The sequence below is a fragment of the Eleginops maclovinus genome, chromosome 15 (genome assembly GCF_036324505.1).
Source record: "Eleginops maclovinus isolate JMC-PN-2008 ecotype Puerto Natales chromosome 15, JC_Emac_rtc_rv5, whole genome shotgun sequence".
Taxonomy (NCBI): Eukaryota; Metazoa; Chordata; class Actinopteri; order Perciformes; family Eleginopidae; genus Eleginops; species Eleginops maclovinus.
The window spans coordinates 12,043,049-12,070,591 of record NC_086363.1 but is presented as its reverse complement, the minus strand read 5'-3'; the positions used below and the strand labels follow the sequence as shown (position 1 = coordinate 12,070,591).

The window sequence follows — 27,543 nt, the reverse complement described above, 5'->3', positions numbered from 1 at the left end:
TAATGTTCTTCTCTGGCTGTATTGAGGAATAACAGAGAAAATGTTTCGCTCTCTGTATCTCTCACTCTCTTTCGCCCCCTGCCTGCGCCGGTTAAAATAGAAGCTCCCCGTCAGAATTGAAAATCCCTTTATAAATGATTGATTATAGGTTCGGTGCCTGGGTCTGCCATTTAGTGATGCCTGGTTTATACAGTATGTACTGTACTATTCAAGAAACTGGAAAACATTTCAGTTGTTGTAACAGCAGCATTGTTTCATCACCACCACTTAAATTCTGGTGGTGCTGCTAACAGCGTGCAAAACCCCCTAACAAACAGGATTTGTCACATGAGCTGGGATATGCACTCTTAATTCAGCCAGATATGGTCACCATGTGCTTCATTACGTATCTTTCTGTTGAATAGATTGGAGCTAAAATACCGATCTGCTGTAGTAGATCCCTCTCTGTTCTGAGAAGCCCTGCTGCTGTTGTACTGAGATTCTTTATTTATTGCTTCAGCCTTCCCGTCAATTTGAGTGACTCACACCTGACCGCTGTTTGATGAGGGACCTTTGCCCTCAGTAACGTCAGCAGAATGAGCCAACTAAAACCCGGGCTTCAGGCACCAATAGATCATTTCAGAGATATATAAAAATACTGGTCACCTGCTGTCAACATACAGTATATCTGGATACACTATATGAATAATGACATCCAATGAGCTGCCTTCATCCTTGTACTGATAAGCATTTGTGCTATATTTATTCTGGAATCTGACGCCAACATGACAATTATTTCAAAGGATCGTGAATTGGCGTCTCAATAATAAATACCAGTTGAGTTTCATGATTTTCTTTTTTTTATTGTCTTCTATAAACTACTGACAGCATTTCTCTGTGTTGGAATTCAACAGACACTGGAATGGCGGCCATTCATGTAGAGATTTAGATTTAAGAAAAATGTGGAGTGGTCTCTCAATTTCTTCCAGAGCTGTATATATATATACATATAATTATAATTATTATTAGAATTATATATCAGCTAAATGAACTACCCAGTACAAACACTTTTACAGCCCTTATTTATACATTAGTGTCTAAAATTTGAATATTGCGCTGAAAGTCGAATCCAGAGTTAATTTCCTTCTCCATTCATTAGATTGAGCCGGGAATGGTTGATCAGATACTAGTCATTTTTGAATCTATAGCTGGTATTTTTTGAGCAACCCTCATAGGAACGAACAAGGCCCAGCCTCTGACTCTGTATCCGGTTCTCTTAATACATCGATGCTTTAGCTAGCATAAAGAATAGGTTATCTTTCAAGACTGTAGGCAGATTTTTGTCTCACTGTACAGATCGTATCTATTTGGCTGAGATTTGATCACAATGCCAGCCTGACCACCTCCAGATGTGTGCGTGCAAGTACTGTACACCTAAATTAACGTGTGTTTTTCTTTATCAAGATAAGAGATCCAGAAACACATTGCTTGCATCTTCATGGTTTTGCACGCACAGCCGCACACCCCTCCGATTAAGGTCAGCATTTGAAAGAAAAAGGGCAGTCTATATGCAGCTCATTATTTATGATAGCCTCCCGGTTGATGAAACCAACAGTTCTAATTGTCTGGTGATCACACAGACACCATTTTCTTTCATGTAGGATATGTGGATGTGTCTTTAACTGCTTTCCAGTGGCTGGTAATTTGAAGATCCACTGCACTGAAAGACTGTGGTGTTGAGTCTCTTTGTTCTATTTGTGTGAGAGCTATTGTGATACAGTATTTTATCTACATAAAAAAATCAAACCTTCATTCAGCACAGTGTGTTTCGTTTTCCACACAGTACCACAGAACGAACTGCAGTTATAAATGGTTTGACACGTAAAGATTTTCTAGTGGGGTTGATTGTCCAAACAAGCTAAAGGGGCTGAGTGCAATGGAAACTACCATAAAGATGAGAGAACAGCAGTATGTGTACTTGGTGAACTAGGCATAAACAGTTGGTAAAGGCTTAAGATTTACACTCTATTTACACATAACTAGTGGTTGCATAAACAGAAATGTCTGTAATAAAATCTTTGCAACACCGGTGCATTAGAAATGTTTAGGGCTGTAGTTACAAGCTTTTGGATATCATTTCTTATTAGAGTAGGGATAATGTGAAACTGTATTGATCTCTGTAAGAAAATACTTAAATGTGTCCCCTAAGAGACTTCCTGGGGAAAAGAAGCTAATCGCAGAAAGCAGATCTAAGCAGGCCTTCCTGTCCTGCTTTTAAAACCGGATGGGACTGATTTTGATTGGTTCATTTAACTGAATTTAAAATGATGAGGAAAGTTAAATGATTAGAAGTTGAAAACATGAATGCTGAAACATAAAATGCTGTTGAGACCCTGGGATAGGATTCAGGGATCATCATTTCGGGTCAATCATTTTCCTGTGATTACATACACTGATTATTTCAATTATTATCTTTGCAATTAATATAATCATGGTCTCTGGAAGTGATCCCATCATTTGATTGTTTGATGACCTGAGCAATTACATGCTTAGATTGAGACGCATGCTATGAGGAAGGACACATACTTGAGCGTTTGGCTTGGAGTGGGTTCAAATCTGCAACACAAAAACATCAAACAAGCATAAAAAATAAAGATATTTTGAGGTGAAAAACCATAAAACCCTATTTGTCTGTTAACACAAGGGAGACACTTGTTAGTAAAATATTAAGTCTGGACCCCAGGGCTACACGAGGACCAAAAAGAATATCACTCTGCAGTGTATATATAGGCTGCAAGTGTGCACTTTTTGTTGGGGCTGTGTGCGAGGCAAGATCAGCAGATAAGGGTGAATAGTTTATTACACTTTATATAGAAAAATAAGTTCTTTGTGAACCATCAGGTGCTCAAACTTTTTTTCCCCCAGAGGTGGAAGAAATGCAAACACAAACAAAACATCTGTGTTTCAGATGAGGCAGCACTTTTACAAAACACATTTGTAGTTATGGAAATAATGACATTTCATCATGTCTCCCTTAATCATACTCCGTTGTCGTTATTAATACTGAGAAAATAGAATTTGGCCTTACATAACCAGCATTCCCCGTGCTTTATCGTAGGTCTGTATCATTTAAAAGGGGTGTGTGTTTGTGAGAAGGAGGATTTTATCTGCATGTTCGATCTTGGCTTGGCAAAATGAAGGCCTTTATGATGGCTGTAAAGCTGCCCTCTGTACCTGCCACACACACACACACACACACACACACACACACACACACACACACACACACACACACACACACACACACACACACACACACACACACACACACACACACACACACACACACACACACACACACACACACACACACACACACACACACACACACACACACACACACACACACACACACACAGATAAGCTGTTCTCACTGCGGATAGACTGATTCCACAGCAACAGGGCCAACAGGCACAAGGATATGTTTTTCACACAATTTGTCAAAGCCTTTGTCCTCGCTCTCACACTTCATCTTTCGTACTCCCTGCACTTATGTGGCTGCAGCACCAATCTCTTCTCTGCCTCTGTACTTAAACCACTCTACTCACCTTTTTTCTGATGGCTCTGTTGTCATGGTGACAGGACAAAAACACATGTGGTTGTTCTGACTTACTTTGGGCAGCTGGCACTCCTCTCTTGTCTTTAAAGTGTCGCTCTTCTCGCATGTGTTTTGACTTTTTGTTCAACACTAAACCTCAATGTGTCTTTCTCCACCACCACACGCTCTGCCTCTCTCTTTCAGGCTCATCTTTCCCACATTTCAAGTTCTGTTCTGGCGTGAGAAAGGGCACATTTTCAGTATCAATTACATTAACTAAGTCTCGACCTCTTTCAATGACAGACTAAACCTCTTAGCCCATATGCTGCAAGCCAAGCCAATTAGAAGATTCTAGATAAACCTATTGTAGAGATAAGATTAGACTAGGATACCATTTCTTTTCAAGCAAAAGTAATAGCATGCCAGGTTGGGTTTTTCCTTAATCTTATAAGATTTTAACGATACTAGCATCACGGCTCTAAGTCTGTTGATTGGTCTGGCACTTTGATGTAAATATCTCAACTGAGGCTTCAAACAATTGTCATTTTCCCTTAATCCAACGACTATTTCCTCTACATGAATGATCTTTTTGGAATATAAAATAGCAGAGAATAGTAAAACAAAGTCTCATATTTTGCTGTTGTCCCTATGTAAAGCCTAAAGAGCTGTTAGCATAGTTGTGAACTGTTTTCAAGTATTGTAAACACATGCATTACAACATTAAGTCGATTTCAGTCAGACAACTCATGTGTTTCATTAATATGTTTATTAGAAGCCGTATATAGTTTGAGTTTGGCGTCTAGGCTCGGGCCTCATCACTCCACATATTAACATAGAACATTGAGTGATGATTACATAACTAACCCCCGAGCCGACAGGTGGAAGCTGGGGAGGAAGCTGGGGTGGTGGTGGGGCAGGCGAGCATCGCCAACTTGAACGCATTAGTAGCGTGGAAGCAGCAGCAGCATTAGCGGATCCAACAGCTTAAATAGAGCGCCAAATTTAGAAGACTGTGTTTGGTTGGTTGCGAGAGTGACGAGGGGCGTTATGTGCGAATGTATCATTGGTGCTCGAGTTGACTGCCTGAACTAGCTCGCAGTCTTCGCCCTATTCATCCAATATAGTTTTTCCGACACGATTATCCACTACAATTGTTGGTTGACTTTGAGCTTTGAACTTTGTGCTCTTGTTAGCAATACTGGTTGATCATTTTGTGCTCTATAAACAATTTAGTCATAAAAACGATGGTTGTATAGATACACAAATCTAACCTAATGCCACTGTTCTCACTTCAACCCGTCACCATTCAATTTAGTAATGTTATCAGTGGCTGCAACTCCCGATGACCTAGAGGTGTACTTAATTATTTTACTTGTATTAATGTGAGCTTGCCTCTTTATTTAATATGTCAGTCTATTCTTAACATTTTTGCCTTGTACCTGCATGGTCCACTTGTTGAAACAATGTACATTTCATGTGAGAAAAATGAAAGATTTCTGAAATTATTATTAGCAAAGATCTCTCTCTCTTTAAGGTAAGCCCTTTAGATAAAGCCTAGTTATTTATTTTCTTACAAGCTATTTTTTTAGCTCTTATTTCCTTGCATTAACAAAGCATAGTCAACGAGAGGGGTTCCATGTTTTAAGACGGGTCAGGCGGGTTGCCATTATTGTAATTTTTCAAATTGGAATTGACTATATCCAGTCATCCAATGTTAGCATTATCATTGTTAGCAGGTTAGCACGCTGACATTTAGCTCAAGACATCAGAGCTGCTGGCAGGGCTTTCAACTTGTTATTTTTTTCCCACTATTTATTCTTCTGTCATGGTTTCAGAATCACTCAGAGGAGCATAAAGGTTGAAAGGTTGTTGGTGTGCAGATGCTCAGGGATTACTGTCTGTCAGCGAGCTGTGAGTCTGCACAACCTCAAGTGACAGCTACTGTGCGTCTGCTTTGTTTTCATCTCATTCCTCCTGTCACCGCCCTGCTCTGCTTTACTTGGCTCTGCCATCTTCTCCTTGGCACTGCCTTGCTTTGATTTATGTTTTGCTTTGTAAGAACCTTTTAACACTATTACTTCTTCAAAGTCCCTTATGCTCTTATTTATTTTGTTCGTCCTCCAGATAACTAATAGAGTCCACTTCCTGGTTGGATCGGAGCTGGCTTTCTGCTAAAGTCTGCCAACATTTTAGCCAGCCGCTTTCAATACTTTCCATGATGGAGGGAGCACTTTATTATATTCAGTTCAAGCTGAGGTAGCTCTCTGTTGATGCTCCCTTACGCAAGCACTTCATATTTATATCCAGTATTGGATATATATCTAGTAAAAGAGTCATAATAATCCCCATTTTTAAACTGAAACAAACTCACCGGATAAAGAAGCCTAAATGATTATGTTTACATCAAGCCTTCTCATCTGCCACTGTGACAAATTATGAACTTATTTCCTGAGAGCTAGAGCAGTGGTTTAGGCAGAAAATAAATTGAGCATATCTGGAAAGAGGCATACAAGAAAAAGCGGGCATACGAAGAGGAGGAGAGGGATAGAAAAGGGGGAAGACTACAGTACAGAATGTGATAGAAGGAAGAGGGGGGCCATGTGTGTGAAGACCTCCTCATTGGAGGTTGGAGCATTTAAGGACAGAGCGGGAGGGTTGAGAAGGAATGAGGAAGAGCAGATGATGGAAGAAAAAAAAAGCAAAAGGCGAGGACAGTGGGGGGGTGTAGAGGCTGTGGAGCTGGAGGGGTGAGGAGGAACGGCTGATCATGGAGCGGTTTCCTGAGGAAATACCAGGAACTCTCAGACACGAGATAGGGACTGAAGCCCAGTTAAACTCATTCATATTGGCAGTTTGTCTTTGGATCTTTATGAATAAACATAGCGTTACCAAAGAGACCAACCTAATGGAGAAAAACAGGAACACCACTGAACGCCAGGTAAATGTAAACACCACTTACTGCTAGACAACATCAGAATATTGATGTGCTTTGAAGTAATGGAGAATAATCCAGTTAATTAAACATTCGGCTAGAGTTGGACAGTCAGATCAATAAACCCGAGCTTTCATGTTTCCACTTGAGAGCGGCTCATAGACACACAAGGCAAGAGGTAAAATTTGTCTCATCTTTTTATAACATTCCCCAAAATGTTTCCTAATGAGTCTACATTTCTGCGAACAATGATAACATTTCTGTCCATTGCTACTCTGTTCCTGAACAGTGGGAGACAGGGTGATGGTGGGTCTACTGTGTTCCTCTCCACTTGCTCACTGATCAACAATTTCACGGCCCATAAAACGAAGCTCTTTTTTCATCCTGAAAGTGTGCCTTTATATAGTAATGATGAAAATTAAGTAAAAAGGAGTAAAAAGGATCTTTAAATAACAAAACATTGCTCGTTGGAACAACTCCCTCCGTCTGTCTGACCTGAACAGGATGACACAGCTTAGATGCTAGATGTAAAAAAACAAGACACTAGATAATAAGAAAAGATGGCTATTTGTGTTTGCAACTTTTATTAAAAGCTATTTCAAATGTGCGTTCTAGGGCATTTTTACAAGTCCTTGAATGTTTTGCAAAAGTCAATGTACTTTTAACATCATAAAGCTAAAAATTAGATCAGCCTTTTTCTTTGGTGCCTGCTAGCACTTATATGAGGCTAACCTGTTAGCATTGTAACCTGTTAACAGTGACAATGATAACGTAATGATGTTCATTTAGCATATTGTGATTTATGTATTTATTTCGTACAAGGCCCATGCAGACATTACATTAATCTCATAAAAGAGAAGAGATGCTTTAAGCGAGATTTTAGTTTCATCGTGTTAGCATGTAAGCATTTTCTAATCAGGGCAAAACACAAAGTACTTTATAGCGTAAGGTTGATAGAAATGTTGTTAGTTATGCAATAATTTGGTAAAAATAAGACAATTATAGTTTTTTTACCTGAGACAGTAGACACTCAGTACCATAAAGATCAACCTGATGTAAACTAGGTGCTACGGGGGGAGTCAGGAAATCACCAAGGATCCATCCCCAGGGGACCATGAATGTCTGTCGATCTATAGTTGACTAGATATTTTTTAAAAACGACTAAATTGGTGCCCTTTTGTTGGCACAACAGGAGAAATCAGGGGACCAGCGGACCATCTTCTGGGGAGCATGAATGTATGCTACCCAGAAGATGGACGTTGGATTCTCTTGACCAAAGCGGTGGACCTATCATCCAACATGCCATGCAGCTTAATTGACGCAAAAATAACAAATGCTTTTTTCAACAACAACATAAAAATAGACACGGCACAGTATATCTGAATAATTGACTCAGTTGGTGAAACTGGATGCGAACATTAAAGATCTGCAGCTGCTCAGGTGTGCTGCCTGTGAATGCGGCTTGACCGTAGATCAAACACACCGCCTGTTGTTTCTTGTCAGCATGAACAACAGGCTAAAAAAAAAACAACACACTCTTTGCTTTGATTTGACATCGTTTGCTCCTCTGGCCTGGTGTCACAGCACAAAGCATCGTAGTCGGTTAGCAAACCTAAAAAGACAAAACAAGGCATGACTTGGCTCTCAGCACAGCCCCACTGTGACTGAATGGGTTATAGTGTGGCTTCTGCAGGAGGTTCAGTGGGTTTCCATCTCCTAATCATTTCAGAAAATCAGAGAAACACAAAGAAAAACATGCCCTCGCGCTGCGACACCAAACTGGGTTATTTGTATTCCTCCACTTCATAAATCCTACCTACTACAGCTTGCTTTTGAGAACAAATATCTGTATAAAGAGCGCTGGCTGTGTTTGGCCTCATTCTGAAACATGAAGAGTGTCAGGGCAAACAGAGACCCTGGCTGTGATCCAGTCAGACCTTGGCACAATCAAACCGTGGGGAGACAAATCATTGAGGAGTTCTCTTATTGATCGCACTTTTAAAAAGCAGGCATGGATCTGTTTCCATTTGTCTTCACACAACAAGACCTTAGTACCTCATTCCCTAGGGTCTAGCCCTAAGGTATGCTGGCAGTGATTTAAACCGCAGCTGTCAGTTTGGGATTTTCTGCTCAGTGACCCGACTCACTGAGCTGCAGTAGGCTGTCAGACCTCTGGAATATCTCAGTGTTTTTACATTTCTTAGGAAAAGGAGACAATGGTAATGGAACGAGAAATAATTAACACATTATGGTGCCATAATGAAAATAAGAGAAATCGACAGAATGGGAGGAAAAAAGATGGATTAAGCAAAGCTGCGTTCTCCTATTCCTTGCTCTGCTCCCTCCTCCTCTTCCTCCTCCTCCTCACTTTTCTGTTCTCATCTTTATCCCTCTCTTCTTCACATGTGGTCTCAGCTGCCTTCACCAGCAGTTTTTTTTTATCCAACTTGCTCTCTTTCTCTTCTGTGGCAGGATTTTTTAGATTTTTTACTTTGCAATGCCTTTTGCACCAACCTCGAAAGCCAAAACAAGAAAAAAAAAAGGATTCCTGTCTCATCAAGGTCGTCTCTTTTATATTGCTACATACTGTCAATGCAAGGCAGCTCATGTTTCATGCTGTGTCACTGAGGGGTAGAGCCACCTTTATCTCACTGTTATTAGAAGGGCAAAATACAGGGTGATAAGAGTGTGAGGAAAGGTTAGGTTTAACCTTAATCAATGGTGTGAAAGGAGCGGTTGCAAAGGATTAACAACGAATAACGTAGCACACTATGTGCTTCAGGAGAAGTCATAATAATGCTGCCTCAAAGCAACACGTTCAAAATCTATTCTGTAAAGAGAAAATTGTTAAGAATAAAAACGACGTGGCAAAAAACAAATCAAGACTTCTCAAACATCAGTAGCGAGAGAGCGAAGACACGTTTAGTTTAAGCTTTATGATAACAGTTGTAATGTGTGGACTCCCGTTTGGCACTTAATTTGTCTAATCTTCAAAATTGCTCAACATTTTTTTATTAAATCTGGTGCAACTAATACGACTTTGTTACACTTCTAATCCCCCATGTAATATTTAATTGATGAAGTACTCCGTTTATATAAATGTCTCCTCAACTTTAAAGAGAAAAGAGCTTAAAGAATTATTCTATTAATTGATAAGTCAACCAACAGAAAACCAATCAGTGGCTGTGTTTTTAAAGACAGATTAATCATACAGCCTATTAATTCAAGCGGCATAGACACATATTCCCTGGTGTGAGTTCCTTTAATCAGATATTTCTTGCTTTTATGTGTTTTAAAAGATTTAACATGGCATATATTTACATTTTTAGATTGATGGTTGGACAAGAACATATACCTAAAGACTTCCCAATGGCATTACAGAGCCTGAGATTCAGACTTTTTGCTTTATTTGGATACTTTATACACAAAAAATGTAATCCCAAAAATAACTGACCGATTAATAATGAGCTGCAGCCCTACATGAGAATCATAATTCATAAGTCAATTCTTCCAATAAGCACATTTAGGAACATAAATCCAATCAAGTTGAACTAGTTTGACTTATAAATGGATTATAAAAATATGTTTTTATAAACCATACCATTTTCCTACAAATGTACTGCATCAGAGTACATATTAAAGGAGTCAAAAATTGGTGGTCATGACTTGTGTTTACTTCAAATTTTGGACAATTTATCCCAGTTACTGCGCTCAAAATTGTCCCAGCGAGTACACAATATTTGAATAATCTTTTCTACTGAGATAAAACATGCAAAAATATCTGACACATGCTATTGTTGCCCGTGTATCCCTTTCTTAGCAATCATTTCTATTCTATACGCACTTATGTGTGAGTGTTTGCATCCCAAGTACTTGGTAGTGAAAGGTAGTGTGTGTGTGTGTGTGTGTGTGTGTGTGTGTGTGTGTGTGTGTGTGTGTGTGTGTTGCTTTTCACCTGCACTGACTGCTGACACCGCTGTGTGACACATTGTCAATAATGGTTGAATTCATACACACACACATGCACATGTCAGGCTGTGCTCACGAGGGGGACTGTCACCATATCACAGGGATAGCAGCTGACCCCCACCCCACACACACACACACACACACACACACACACACACACACACACACACACACACACACACACACACACACACACACACACACACACACACACACACACACACACACACACACACACACACACACACACACACACACACACACACACACACACACACACACACACACACACACACACACACACACGTCTCCCTCTCCTCTGCCCTTGTTTCAATATTACCATTTCTCTTAAAGCACTTTCCCTCCTTTCGCCCTCATTAGTCTTTATTCCCTGCATCGCTCTTTCCCCCTTCTCCCTCCATGGCTCTCCGCTCAGAAGTAGGGCACAGTGGCTCGACTGTTTATAGCAATGCAGCTGCGAGCGGTGAGAGAGATGGGAGAGAAAGGGGGGAGAACACAGGAGGGAGGAACAGACACAGAGAGAAGCAGGAGGAGAGAGAGCACACAGAAATGTGTAGCCCAGTTCGATATTTCTGTCTCTACCAATACCTTGGTACAAAAGACGAAACATGCGCCTACACACCAACTATTTTCAGAATCACCATTACAGCCTGTGTCAAAGTCTGCATTTATGGCGGTATAATCAGCATAATGGGAATCTTATTGGCAGCATGCAAACACACCCTGAACAGGCCACAAATCACTGGATGGTTTTATTACTCAGACCCACAGTTCAGTCATTAATCGAACCAACCAACAGCAGCAGCAGTTTTACTATAAAGAATCTCTGCTCATCCTCTTTAAATGAACAGGAAAATCATTAAAAAAAATCCAAACTACAAGTGTTTGGAGTGTGTAGTTGTAGTAGTATTGGAAGTATGTTAATAAGATCAGTTTCTCACACTACAAAAAAAAAAAACTGGGGCATGAATAATCCAATTTACTCCATAGGGGGGAACTGAATTCTAGCCCAATGGGTCAAAGCCTTCTCTTCCACCAAAACTAATACAACATTTAAAAAATAAACAGCAGTCAACATGTCAGTGTGAAACTGTAATAACAAGGTACTATAATTATCAAAATGTTACATTTTTCTATCCTCTGTAAAGAGATTGAGTATCATAATAACTGCATTTCTCCTACATGCACCCAACACTACAATTAAGCCGCTACAGAACAATTGAAAACGCTTCTTAACAATCCTCTCCAACTCATGTCCTCGTGTTTGAGCAAAAGCAGAGCAGCCGGTTGTTGCTGTCGCTGTCACCTTGTGGAAAATGAACTCTGCCTTTACTTTAATCTTTTATTTAATGTTCCTTTAACTGGGCGCTGACGCTGCGTGACGACAAGCATTGGATACCATCAGTGTTCAAACAACAGTCATCCAGAAAAAGCAGTGGTTGTACAGATGTTTGGCTAATCTGTATCACATGGTTGTGTGCTAAAGGAGAGTGGGGTGACAACTCACAAAGAGCCGTTTACAAGTTGCTTTAAAAGTCCCTCTTCACTCAAAACTGTTTGTGCCTTCTGTTGCTTCTGTTTGGGTTTGTCTCACTGTGTTTGAAGCGTCTCTGTCGTGTTTAAATCTGAGTTTGTTTGAGTACGATTTTATGACCTCAAGGCTAGTTTTAGAAACCATGAAATGTACTGAGTGATGTGTGATGTGGAAACTTGAAATGTTCAAATGACACATAATAGATTATTTTTTTATAACAGAAAAGAAATGGATGCAAAATAATTATTATTGAAAGATTGTTTCTCTTAAAACCTTAAGGCTGTTCAATTTAATTCAATAATTATTATTGTATATTTTTAAAATGAAACGATAGATTAAAAATCAATGATTGGGTGTGGTGTGAACGTTTTTATATTTTATTCAAGCCGGATCATTAAACCCTACTGTGAATGAGACTTAAGCTAGTTACATGTCAGCAAAAAACGAACATCCCTGGAAGCTCTTGACCACTAGTAGTGCTACAGAGTAATGTTTTTATGAATTCACAACCTGACAACAGACTTTCACCTGGAAAATTATTCAGGTAAGGCTGCAGCTGAAGACTATTTTCAACGTCATTTCATTTGTCAATTATTTTCTATATTACAGTTGTTTTATTGTGTGTAAAATGACAGAAAAAGGAACAAAAGGACCATAAGGGGTTGCCAAAATCTAAATTGATGTCCTTATTTGGCTAACCTTGTCTATAATGCAACAATATTCAGTTTCCTCTCATAGATGAGTGAAGAATCCACCAAATATTTACATTCAAGCAGCTGGAATTAGACAACTTTCTGTTCCTACATCTGATTATTCAAGTATCAAAATAGTTGGCCATTAATTTCAGAGTTGAACCTTTTTCAATTAATTGATTAATCTTTGCAGCCCTACATAAATTGTCTAAGAATATTAGGAACACCTCAAGGATTCATAGTGTTTTTTAACAAAAACACTATGAATGTTAAGATAACATTTGTTGGTTTTTAAGAATACTCAGAAGAGCACCATTAAGTTTTCTAGCTCAGAGGCTAATCAGCATTTATAAGAACATACTTTAAGTTGAGTACTGAAAGATAATATTTGCAGTAACTTTTAACCAAGAAACTATTTCCTCTTGATGCAGGAGCTCATGAATCAAAAGCCAGACAGAGCCATTTCGCAATGAAATATGAATTACACACATCTGTATGCAACACTAGACTGCACACAAAGGGAAGTGCAAGGTCACACTCTCACACACTCACACAAGCACTCCTTGTCCATCTGTAGGTCACAGACCGTCATGGATGCAGCCCTGTACACACAAAGACACACACAGTGTGCGGTATATCCCCCCCACTGCATGCATACAGCCCCTATCCACTGAGTACACCAATCCAATTGGTTTGTCCAACAATGTACACCCACGCATGGATGCAGGAGACACTTACTGATTTTCTCCTCCGCTTGGGAGAACGGGAAGCAGCACAGTTGACCCATGGCGCCTCCTTCCCTTCTCCTGTTCCCCTTTTCCCACTGTTACCCCCTCTTTTTCCTCTTCCCTTTGCTCTCAAGCAGATGGACGTATAGCTTCTTCCCTCTGTCTCCACGACTCTTGTATCTCCTCGTCTCACCCTCTTTGTCCCCCCCCTTGAAGGACAAACGGAACCCGGTGAGGATGGAGGCGACAAAAAAGAAACCTCTCCCCTTTCCCTCTGTGCAGCCCTGCAGGAGCTAGTCAGCAGACGCGGAAAAAAATGAAACGAGTTGCTCCTTGCTCTCGCTCTACTTTGCACTGACACAGGGAGGAGGGGTGAGTGTATCAGAGAGAGAGAGAGAGAGAGAGAGAGAGATAGAGAGGGAGGGAGGGATAAAGAGAGAGGGAATGGGAGGGCTAAAGCGCGTGTGTGTGTATATGTGTGTAGGAGACAAAAAGATTGTAATTTGTTCACGTGTTTGAAGTAGGGAAAGCGGAGGAGGGGTATGTATGAGATTGAGAATGGCATGTGTGTGTGTTTGCGCATTTATGTGCTGAAGGGGGGGGGGGGGGGGGTTGTTTTGTGAGGAAGCTTCTGTAAGCTTATGTATATTCAAGGGAGACAGAAAGCATGCTTAAGAGTGTAGCAGTGTGTGGAAGATGACAAAGGAGGGGTATGAGGAGACAGCAGACACAACTGTGTGTGTGTGTGTGTGTGTGTGTATGGAGGGTAGGGGGGTACCAGGCTCCAACTCCCCTCTTCATCGTAGCTTGAATAATGGTCGCAGAATAGCCGGCAGCTGCTGCCTGCTACCCGCATGCATCTGTGTTATTTATGAGACCTGTGGTATTTTGTGCCGGCCAAATATCCTCGAAGAATAGAAAAATAATTACAAGAATTACATTTCATAATGAAATAGGTCAACTTCAAGGCTCAGCATGGATTACTGTTAACATGAGAGTCAATACAGAATCTGGATATCCCAAAGGGCAGGTCAAGAGAATATGGGGACATATTTTCAGCTGATTGCATTCAGTGTATTTGATGAGATGTTTTATGCTGAAGTCATTCAAAAAAATGCTGCAAATGTAATGAATAATAGATAATCCAATGTGGCATTTACATCCTGAGACTAGCTGAATATGACGTGATGAGGTCAGGAAAGTTCAGGCTGTTATTTTTCACGTTTTATTCATTTGCATAATAGAACCTTAACATGTGACTGTGTTTTATGACTTCTTAGTCTGGAAAGAAAAGCCTGAAAATAATGAGTATTTCGATAAAAAGATGAGTGTCTATATCTTTTTTTTTTTTAAGATATTTTTTGGAGGCTTTTTGCCTTTAATCGGATAGGAGAGTGGAGAGTGACAGGAGGGTGGGAGAGAGAGTCGGGGTGGGATCCGGAAAGGACCACGGGTCGGGAATCGAACCCGGGTCGCCGGCGTACGGTGCAGTTGCCCCAGCCAGTTGTGCCACGGCCGGGGCCGAGTGTCTATATCTGAGGTTATTTTTAACACTCGAAAAGTAAACTATTGACAGATTTGTATTCAAGTCATTAACCAAATAATTCGCTTAATTCCTTGGATTTGTAAAAAGGTGATACATTGGTTCTGTACTTTGTTTTTGTATTATCTTAAATGAATAACTTTTACACAGATAAAACCTTTCATCATCCATTACCCTATTATTTCCGGTTTATTTTCAAAAGTTATACACTTGACAAATTTGCCTATTATGTTTTGATAGCCCATCCTTAGCTTAATCTAGTCTTGATTCTTCACACTTGCATAAACAGCACAGTGTTCTGAGTAAACAGCGCATAATTCAGTGTTTCCCTGCAGCAACACTCTGCGTAACCCCATAATTGACGAGTCATGAGCTGGCTTTTTTGTTTATATGTATTACTATGCCTCAGTCGATGCGTAATAACACTGCACAACATTAGCTGTATCACCTGGTTCCTTGCATAATTAGAGTAGCTGAGAAATTGTGGTGTGTATATATGTTTCGGTGCCTAAAAAACCCTTTTCTGCTTTTCCTCAGCTCAGCGTCATCACTGCACTGCGATGAAACGAGCGCTCACAGTGGGAGCTCGGTTTAGTCTGGCAGCATGAGTTGCTAGCGCTGATGAAGTCTTTTCTGACAGAATTAGAGGAAAAAGTGCTGAGCTTCATCCATTATTCTGCTATTGTTTAAATGGGGTTATAAGTACGTAACCAGAGGTGGTTTTTTTTGCCTGATTTTAATTTCATTATATGTATCTCGCCCCACACACTGATCTGCTATTTGTGGTTGTTGGGCGCACGGTGGAAAATTGGAAACATATTGCCCGATGAAGCACATGTAACTGTGAAAAAGCAACTTGTTACTAGCCAGCTCCATATTCATAATCTAGCCAAGGCACACACACTGTCCTAACCTAGTAATGGACAGCTTTATAATAGGGCTCTTTTAGTGTGAGCGCTTTACAACAAAAGCCAGCGTTCAGCCAATCACACACACGGTCATATAATGGTGCAGGAGATTACTATACAAGGCGCCTCCTGCTCATCAGCAGCGATTAACATTATAGACATTTGAGGTTTAGTATTTTGCCCTGAGACACTTTGACATGTAGACTGCAGGAGCCAATACTGAAACACCAAATCCCATTTTTTTATTATTTTTCAAAATTGCGCCAGAGTGCCTTTATTGGAGATGCAGAGTTGAAAGGGGGCGATAGAGGTGGGTAATTGGCTGAAATGTTCGGAGGACTCAGTAGTCGGGCCCACTTATTTGGCATTTGACACTGCATATGGGCCACCAGTCTCTAACCACTGAGCTATCCTTACATTTTAATAAAGTATATGAATGCGAATAAAGTTTATTGTTAAGACTTAAAAATAAACTTTATTCTTCTGGCTAAAATCCCATTGTCATTCCATTTTGGAGCTACTCATATCAATATGAAGAAAAACAAGGTCCAGCTCCATTTACAGATCTTTAAAAACGTGTTATTTACAAGCTATTTTCTCTCAGCGTGTAGCACTATGAAATGATGAGGATGCCGGTTAAAAAAAGGGGATAAGAGACAATTATTTTTAGCTCAAACGTCTTAGTTCAAGCCCTGTCCACACGCAAGTTCTGCAGCTCTGCTGATGAACCCTTGATTGAAACAATGAATGTCCACCAGTTCCAAGGATGCTTTTTCAGTAGCTAGCTGCACGTGCACAACACTCAAGAAGAAGCCTATCTTTGTAAAACACATCTCGACTCTCCGGGATAAATGGAGTATTACTGATGGCGGATTAAGGGGTTTAGAGTGTGAAGAGTGAAGCAGATGAAGCATACATTGTCATGCACTGAGCTCAGCTGTATGAGGAGACAGCAACGGCCTTGCTCCAACAGCAGCATTCAGCAACAGCTGTTACTTTTTACACACACAAGCACACGCACACGTACACAGCTGTGATGACTGCTATTTGTGGGGCTTAAGTGTTGTCATTGACGAGGCTGACTAATATTGAGCCTCAGTTACACTATCCCCACGTGTACATGAACACATCACACCTGCGTACACAACATCTAATTGATTTGTGCTTTTTTCTATAAGCAACACGTTTTTGTGAATATCTGAATATTTAATCCGTGCAGGTTTATAAGAGAGGATGCTTCATTTTACAATCAAAACAAAGAGATTCTGACTAAGAAAGTATCACTGATCCACACCGAAGAAGTGTTTGCTTCATGCTGTGAACTGCAGTTTGTTCAAATTCAGCACACTTTAATAAAAGGCTTCATAATGCAGAGAGAGGGAGAGGGAGGGAGAAAAGGCAGAAGAAAACAACTGCAACAGTGTTGACTTTGTTTAGCTGAGGGACAATTCATGGCGCCTTGGTACTTGAGTCACAAGACAGGTTATGCACACAAGGGGAGAAAATAACAACTGCATGCTGCAGATAACAGGAGCTTCAGCCTGCTCCAGTGATTGGGCTCAATGTTCATGCATTCAGACAAAATACACAAGGGAGGCAAACACCATGATGTGCCAACACCTGCATGTGTGTGTGTTATTAATAAGGTTAGGACTGTGTGTGACATGCCCTGCCACAACACAACAACATATATCTATTCCTTAAACTTATACACTGAATCGTTCCTGTTGCCCTTATGATAAACGTATAATTAAGCCTTAAGAAACTCTGAATGTAATTACAACTGCTTGACTCTCCTTTTTCATCTTTTTTTTCCTGGTTTAAAAGCTTTGAGCAGTTGTAACACATGCATATCCTCCTTAAAGAGTAGAAGGCTCATCATCTGGTAGGATGTTTCACCACAGAGATGACAGGACACTAAATCCAAGTGACACGTCAGAAGATGTATTTATAAAAGATAGATTTATACACACGCATTACACGTTTCAGCACGGTTTAACACAAAACCAAATATGCTTTGTAAACCAACTGTTGCACACAATGAGGTGCCTTGACTGTTGGTACCTCAAGGAGAAACAAGTGAGTTTTATTCAATTTATTAAGAAATGCTCATAATTGTATAGCTTGTTTGTTTCTCTTAATAAACACATCCCACTGAGTATTTATGTCCCTTGCTAAAACCAGAGCAAACCGTTGAAATTGATTTAGGGAACATGTCTTCATGCTCCGCCATCATTCGCTCACATTACAGCAAACAAGCTAACCATTCAGGCAGTGGTTGCGCTCTACATCATCTATTCTGTGGTATTTTTATTTGAACATCCCTTCCATCTGAGTCAATCATAGGGTTAACTGCTGTGGGATTTCACTGTAATGTTTACTGCTGTGGGTTTGTGTTTCTCTGACAAATTGAGGTTGCTTACATTATTTACATAACTTCCAATTGGATTTGAATCAATTGGTTTTTGCTGTTTTTCTCTTTAACTAATCTCTATAGACGTTTATGGGTAAAAACACATTTAGAATACAGCTGGTTGATTTATGGTTTTCATGCCCTGCAGCAAAACAAGGTAAAGTCCTGGGTAATTTGTTTCTATTTAAACGTTTGACAGAGCTGATCCAAATGAATCTTCAAAATGACTAACACTAGAATAATGTTAAGGCAAAGACAGAGAAACAGATGGAGGAAAAATATTCTAGTAGTAATTGTTTAACATCTCACTGAGAAAGAGGATGATTTAAATTGTTCTAAATCTTATCCAATCCTCCTCTGCTTGTCTTGACCCAAGTCGGCCTGCACGTTCCTCGTTTGAATATCAAACCTGAACTGCTCGTCTGTTTAATGTCACCTTCACTCAGACTCTCAATTTTCTCTCCCCGTCGTCTGGCCAGCCTATCTGCTTGTCTAATCTTCACTATCTATTTAATTCTATTGCTTCTGCTCCTCTTCTCTGGCTCTTCTTTCTCTCCCCTCCCTCATTTATCCTTCTTGTTTAATCTCCTTTCTCTATCCTCTTCGATCCCACTCTCTTGGCTGTTCATCCTCCATTCTGCTAAGTCACAGTTGCTCTATTTCCTCCCTATTCTCGACCCTTTTGCCTTCTGTTCTTTCTTCTTTTATTTGCTTTATCTGACTGCAGCCCTTCTTCTATCCTCTTACTGTTCACTTAGGCCAGCACTAAGTTGTCAGGTGATTATTGTTGGCTAAACCCGATGCAGCTTTAGAAATCAACATGAGATAAGACAACAGCCTACCCAGAGGTGGGAGGTTAACTTAAAAAAATGGTCTACTTACACGTAATAACATGGGATCGTAACCTCATCTGAGTATCAAAAATAAAAGTAATGTAACAAATACTTTTGGATTACCTCTGTATCGAATGTAATATAGATAAATAAAAGAAGAAAAATATGTTTGTGTAATGTAATGTAAGACAACAGAACAATATAGAAATGAAGAAGACACTAAAATATTGAGTTTGTAAAATAGTTCATCCTAAATTAAAGGCTAGGCCTACAGAAAAGTAAAGTTAAAATTCAGTTTAATACATTAATTAAAAGCAAACCTACTGCTTTAAAAACAGTGATTTAAAATGAAAGTAGCCTAAATGAAAACCATAAAGAAAAATGTGGACAGTACATCCACCTAGAATATATTGATCTTTCTTAAAACTTAGTGTACTATTGAAATACTGACCCTTCAGAAGCTGGTGGCAGCTGCCTCATGATGCAAGTTCTCGTGTGCGATGTATAATGCCTGGATCAGATCACATGAGATTTTGTCTTTGCATCTCAGAAGTGATAAAACAAGCAAATGTCACACACGTGCTCATATCTTGTAATCTGAATGCGGACTGAAATTTGGAATTTGTTGTAGCATTTACATAATATCATTACAATTGAAAGACAGGGAAACCCTCTCTTTTACCATTCGGTTCTGTTTACTCATTGTAACTCCTAGCCTTTTTACACATTTTAAACCATGAAAAGATGAATTAGTATTACTGCAGCAGATTAACATGAATGAGCTTTCAAACTATCTTCCAAAGATTAATTGACACATTTGACTAAGTTTGAAGTATTCCTGAATCAGAATTACAACCTAAAGTCCCTTTATTTCCTCTTTGAGCTGTTTAATTTCACAAGTGATGTAAGGTGAAGGCGAAATGAGAAGGACACCTTACATTAGGTCAACCAGTGCCACGAGAGATGGTTCGCATTATTAAAATGCACATTTAATCAACCCTTTCTAATTTCTTTCTAAGAATAGCTCTCCGCCTGTTGGATTACCGTTAACAATTCTTCCCTTCTAAGAGGTCTTACTTCAATGGTGAAATAATGACCTGCTGAGTTTTTGAAGTTATGAAATGAACAAAGGCTCTAGTGTGTTAAAATGCTTCATATGCAGCTATAACCAAACAAACCTGAGCGACACTTCTGTGGAATATGAGTTCTGCAATTTATAACAAAGGCCTTATTCAGCAGCAGCTGCATTTTGTATTATATGTCCTCTCACTGTAATGAATTACATGGAGGAAAAGGGAGTCTATACAATTAATTATTAGAATTAGGACTGGTGGTGATTTGGAAAGCTTTTCATGGAGGATGCCTTTATCTGTTGTATACACAGTATATAACAAATGACCAAACGTTTATATAATTTCCACTGAAAGAGGAAACTGATCACTGCTGTGTATGGTAAGAGACGTCTGCATATTGCCATGGCAGAAAAAAGGAAGAACAACTTCAAATGAGCAGCTTAGTCTCAGAAAATAATTAACAGTTAGACTGCAATGTTGGCACTAGAAAGGCTATTAATAAATTCCATTGTGCCTGCTATTATTGTTTTTTGTATCATTATCGGACCAACAGAGTGGATCTTAACAAGTGGCATCTGTACTATAAAACCATCCACAGAGGAAAATGGTGGCGAGGAGGAGGCAAGGTGCTTTTACTTAAAGGTGCCATAGAAGGCATCTCTGGTATTTTAAATTGTTCTCTGATGTCTACAAAGAAGGTATATAACTTTGGTTGATCCACAAAATATCCAAATGCGGTTTTACATGCCCATTGACAACCCTATGATTTGGTCCTAGAATGAAACAAGCTGAATTGCCTTATTTTGGGCTAATTTAAATAATTATTGCGTGCTCTGCTCTGATTGGCTGGTTTACAAGGAGCAATCCATGGCTGCCTCAGAGCCCACAGAAGTAAGTGTAGTTTGTGAAACTGTGAGAGGAGAAAACCGATGAATTTGAAGAACAGCCAGTTGGTCGGAAATTGGAGAGCAACGTTACGGAGTGGTAAGTGTTAGCGTTAGGGTTTCCAGCAGCTGGTGTATGCAAATGCTACCGTGTGTGACGTAACACACAGGGATTGTTGTAATTCACCCGTTTTACCGCTGTGATATGCATATTCATGATTTGCACGTGAAGAGGACACAATGGTGTTTGAGGTTCACGGTATGTCAGTTCAATGTACCGAACTCTCCTTATTCAAATATGCCAAGGTAAATACAGTTTTCCATTCTATGGCACCTTTACTACTACAGATTAACTAAAAAGGACAATGGGAAGGATTTGGTGGCATCTAGGCTCATTCTGAAGTAACCATAACACAACAGTGAATAAACACTGATAACACCACAGTAATTAATATCCCATATCTGCTGATAAACCCCCCAGATACTACACACTGGCCCTAAAATGTGTGTTTCAAATGCTGCAATTTCCTGTTTTAATATTTCTCCAAAAATACATTTACACACTCACATGCAAATTAGCAAATGACATCACCTGGCACTGGTGGCTGGGGACCTAATTGAGCTCTGCCAAAGACTTGGTTCTTGGGGAAAAGTCAAGCAGCACAGTCTGTACACAAGTGAGGGACCTTTTCTCTATAAAATACCAAAAGGTCACAGAGCAACAAACCATCATCATCATCATGTGTGTACGCTGCCAGAGTGCGTGTGTGGTGTGCGATTGCTGTTGCACATATTTATGTGTTTATAGATGTAAAATGGCCATGAGAGGAGCTGAACCTGCCGGCCTACTGAAAGAGTATTATCTCCACTTTGCAGATAAACTGGAAAGGTCACACTGACCATGTGTTTGTGTATGTTGGGATTAGATAAAGAAGCTATGACATTTGAAGAACGTCTTTATTGGCATTTAAATACCCACTAGGTTCAAATTAACTAGAAAAAATATATCCACACTAACAAAAGGAGTTTAAATTACATAAGAAACCTTATCAGACCCGAACACAGGAGGATTATTATCTCACAAACACACGTTGCTACTTTATAAACCACTATCCTTTTTCAAACCTTCAAAGGTGCCATAGAATGGAAAACTGTATTTACCTTGGCATATTTGAATAAGGAGAGTTCGGTACATTGAACTGACATACCGTGAACCTCAAACACCATTGTTTCCTCCTTCACGTTCAAATCATGAATATGCATATCACAGCGGAGGGGAATTACAACAATCCCTGTGTGTTACGTCAGACACGGTAGAATTTGCATACACCAGCTGCTGGAAACACTAATGCTAACACTTAACACTCCGTAACGTTGCTCTCCAATCTCCGACCAACTGGCTGTTCTTCAAATTCATCGGTTTCCTCCTCTGTTAAAGGCTCAAACAAGTTAGGTTGGATACCAATAGCCTCCATGGTTCATCTCTCACAGTTTCAAGAACTTCACTTAATTCTCTGGGCTCTGAGGCAGCCATGGATTGCTCCTTGTAGCCCGGCCAATCAGAGCAGAGCTTGTCATACTTATTTAAATGAGCACCCAAATAAGGAAATTCCGCATGTTTCATTCTAGGACCAAATCATAGGGTTGTAAATGGACCTGTAAAACCACATCTGGACATTTTTTTTGGATCAACCAAAGTTATATACCTTCTTTGTAGACACAGAGAACAATTTAAAATACCAGATAGATGCATTCTATGGCACCTTTAATATCCAACAGAAAAATGTGTGTAAAAAAATGTAGCTGAAAGTGTGTTTTTGTTCAAAATTGTAAACTTGCATCTATATCCGACTATCTAAACAGAAGTGGCTACACAATGTTTCATGCCATTTCGCTCCGGAGTATATATAAGCAAAAGAGAATCAAAATAAAAAGACATGATAGCATTCTGCGGAAATCTGGGCGCTTAACTGCACTAGCTGTTACCATTTTAGCCAGAGGTGTCGCCAAATCCACTAGTATAAAATGGTTGACTATAAATTAAACAAAAATATCAAATCAATCCAACAAAAAACTTTTTTCATCCTTCCTTCTCTCACTGCCCATATACAGTATTCTGGCCCCACCCTGGCTTTATCCAACATTCACACCCTATTTGGTTGTGTATCTCAGGCACTGTTGTGGATTATGTTGTACTGCGGATTATGGGATTAGCACATGCATAATACATGATCAGACACTGACCACTGTGTACCACCAGAACAAAAAAACTCAGAGTGAGGAACAGGAGGCAGAAAAACAGAGCAATAAAGGTTTCAATTTGTTCAATCTTTTTTCCCTGCTGCATTAATACCTATTTTGACAGTGCTGAACAGTTGCTCATCATGGCTTTATAATACAGAAATATAAAGTTTATCATTATTACACCATAGCTTTAAAGATTATTGTTATCCTACCTTCCATGCAGCCTTCTTTTTCCATTCATGAAAAAGGTCTTGATCAACTGAAAGCCGCTGTATTCTGGCGCTAGTTCGACAAAATCATAACATCTACGTAGGGTATCTTGTGCAGCACATCTGGGTGAACCGGTACTACAAGTTTTGCATGTAAGTGTTTTGAATATGACGTCAGATAACTAGTATTCTAAAAATATATTTAGTTCTATGAGACATGAATGTGTGCGTGTATTGTTTCTGTATTTTCACCTTGCATTGGCTCTTTATATAGATGCCTTTCTCTCGTCAAACAGTGTTTGTGTGTCCCGTGAAGCACCTTAAAGACTTCCTCCTGCAATGGTTTAGTGAAATACCCCATGTGAATGAATGGGAGGAGCAATTTGTCCTAAATCACATTGACTATGACCTAATGACAATTACACATTTCAAACCAAAGGCTGACTCCCAGGCAGGGAACAGTTACTTTTCCTTATTGTGTTCAAGATCCTGGTGTGAATATTGTGACTCATTGTGAGCAAACAAATCTATTCTGTGCTCTGTTGATTATACACATTACCAATGACACTCAGTTTAACTCGTAGGCCCTTTCATGATGCTTTCATTCGAAGAGAAAAGAGAGCCAGCGGACATGACGGGATCAAAAGGTGAAAACAGCGACAATATGTCAAAGCGCATCAACTCCACTTTAGTCAGATTTTTCATAATGCTTCCGGGATGTTTCAGAAAAAAACGTTTCACTGAGGGCCACATACAGTAACACATACCAAGGTCTGGGCCCCTCAGTAGAGGTGAGGTATATTGCCTCATGAGTTAAAAAAAACAGCCAACATCATCACAGCTCCTTCCTTAAAACAGAAGCCTCAGATTGCTTATAATAAGGGGGAATATGAAGGGTACATCTCAACTTCGTTACGCAAATAAGTTATGAGGCTTTGTTTTTTTTATCAACTAAGATTTGTAAGAAAATGTTTTCAACTTTAATTGACAGAATTTATTTGAAAATTCGGCTTATTAACACATGAATTGATTATTAATGCACATCAGCAAACATTAGCACAGAATAGTTTTATGTTTGTTCAATAAAAATGAATTTTACCTTAAGAATTTCCTTGCTAAATATAATTCATGCGCTTCAAGAATGAGGCACCCATGTAAAATGATCCATGAATTTCCTTTAGTTTTGAAGGACCTCGTGAGCCATGTGCTTTAAAAACCACATCATTAGGGGATCTGAATGAGCGTGAGTGAGATGGGACCGCATGCAGAAAAGCGCACATGTCTCCCGGTGTTTTACAGCAAGTTCATTCACTTTTAATTTGTGACTACAACCTTAAAATTCACAACTTAGGGGCAGACGCTACAGTATGTTCATGCTCAACTCTGACAACATGTTGGTACATTCTGTACCGTATTGACTAAAAAAACATTTTACTCGCATATAAAGCTCTCCACAACCTAGCCCCCACTACATCACTGACCTCCTTCTGGTGTACACCCCCTCCCGCACCCTCCGCTCTTCCTCCGTTGGACTTCTCTCCATCCCGAGCTCTCGCCTCAGCACCATGGGTGCTCGAGCTTTCAGCATCTCGGCACCCAGACTCTGGAACTCCCTGCCACTACATATCCGACAGTCTGATTCCATAACAATATTCAAAACCCAACTCAAAACCCACCTATTCGAACTGGCTTTCTCATTATAACCTGTACCCTATGTCTCTTTGTAGTCCATTTCCATTTCCTGTTGTTTGTCTTGTTTTACCCCGGCTGTCCACTGTTTTAACCCTCCCTATATTACCCAATGCCCTGTAAGGTGTCCTTGGGTGCTATGAAAGGGGCCCTCCAAATAAAATGTATTATTATTATTATTCTTGCACACATGTCTGCACAGCCCTCCACTTATAATATAGATCCAATGTAGTTTGCCAAATATTGCCATATATTCATTGTTTTAAGTGTTTGTTTATTTAGCTTTTAAGGTTCTTTGTATATTTTAATTCAAATTTGGTGTAAATTGGTCTAAAGCATTTTCTTTTTTAATGCTAAATAGATTCTTAAAAATACTTATTTTATTATGTTGATATTACTTTTACAACTTATTTTCTTAGATTGTCTATTTTCACACTACCAGACACCAAATCAAAGTCCTTGTATGTGTAAAGGTACCTGGCGATAAACTTGATTCTGATTCAGAAGTAGAGAAGAGTCAATGTTATGAAAGTGGCTCAGAAATATCTTGAGGAAACGTAAGCTATCATAAGTTAAGAGGTTGTAATGTGAAAGTCTTTTAAGATCTTGTAAGAGGACGATATGGTGAATACTTCTTTTCAAGTGTACACAGTGTTGATTTGAAAAGCTTATGAAAGCTAGCTTGGGGGGGGGACACTTCATTCCCACCACTTCATTCAGAGACAACAAGTATTACAAGTTAAACCCACAACGCTGCAACGCCTCGCTGTGGACAGAGCACGGTGACATCACAGGACACGGTGCAGTGTTCAGCGCATTTCATATTATGTGTGTGTTGTTGTGAAAAACACTTGATAAAAAACACCAGCTTTCTGATGATATGGAGTGACACACACACACGCACACACACACACACACACACACACACACACACACACACACACACACACACACACACACACACACACACACACACACACACACACACACACACACACACACACACACACACACACACACACACACACACACACACACACACACACACACACACACACATACACACACTCTCTTTGTCTTTCACAGACAGCCCAGTGATCCACAAAACATTGTGACAGCCTAGTTCCACTCAAGCAGTGCACACACACACACACACACACACACACACACACACACACACACACACACACACACACACACACACACACACACACACACACACACACACACACACACACACACACACACACACACACACACACACACACACACACACACACACACACACACACACACACACACACTGGTAGTTGCTTCGCAGTGGGATTCAGGGAGTCCCTGTCAAGTAGCTTATGTGAACTTGAAGGCATACACACTAATTCCGCATGCATGGTAACCCACGAGTAACACTTTTTTCATGTTTTAATTCCTATAGTATATTTGTAATGCTGCAAGATAAATGCATATGAACATGTTCCTGAATACTATTTAAAAATGGCGTGAATTGTTTAAAAACAAATATTACAAAAGGATTTCAATATCCTAAAAGGGTCAACATTAAGCCCACAGGCAGAATGTAACTGAAAAAGGGTATTTGGTTTGTCAGTCGGCTTCTATGCCTGTGATTTTCACTAAAAAGCTCCAGCATTATAAACCTTAATAAGCCACTACTTTAGCCTCTAAACTAAGAGCACCGTGTTACAATACTGGTCAGCTATTTAGGGAGTAATGTGCTTTTTTCAAGGAAAGCAGAGACCCATTAGGATTTAATAAAGCCTCAGAAGTCAATAATGCATCATTTGTATCTACAAAATTCTACCTCGGTCTTTGTGCCTCATGTGAATCATAATAAAGGGGTTTGACAATTAAACGTCTTCCAGACACTTCTCATTAGAGAAACAGCAGAGATCGCATCTGGCTTCAGCACTGCCAATCGATCTTGGTGGCCACAAAGCGCCAGCACCCCGCCTCCCTGAGGGGGGTTTTGCTGCTAGTGGCTGCTTAAAATCCTATCCTGACAAATTGATTCAGCTGTGGACTCACAACACGGATACATTCATAAAATAAATCCTATATTTCTGCTCCTAGTATGCCATCAGAAGCCTCCAGCATTTGATAGACACATCAATACTGTCTGTCTGGCTTCAACCCAACTCCAGATGTGATCATGAGTGCCATCTGGAGCTCATGTGGGGATACACAGCATCAACTTCCACTGGGTCAACTCAAAGATTGTTAAGTACATTTCCTCCAATGACACATCAGGGAAATGCTAACCAGATCATATACATACG

The 27,543-nt window shown here is 39.8% G+C and overlaps 1 protein-coding gene across 1 annotated transcript in view; it reads right to left on the bottom strand.

Moving 5' to 3' along the window:
* LOC134876922 (A-kinase anchor protein 7-like) overlaps positions 1 to 27,543 on the bottom strand; it is a 44,883-nt gene that overhangs the window by 5,493 nt on the left and 11,847 nt on the right. Inside the window, 1 exon segment of the mRNA XM_063902179.1 lies at positions 2,566 to 2,595. Coding sequence (XP_063758249.1) covers positions 2,566 to 2,595 — 30 coding nt within the window.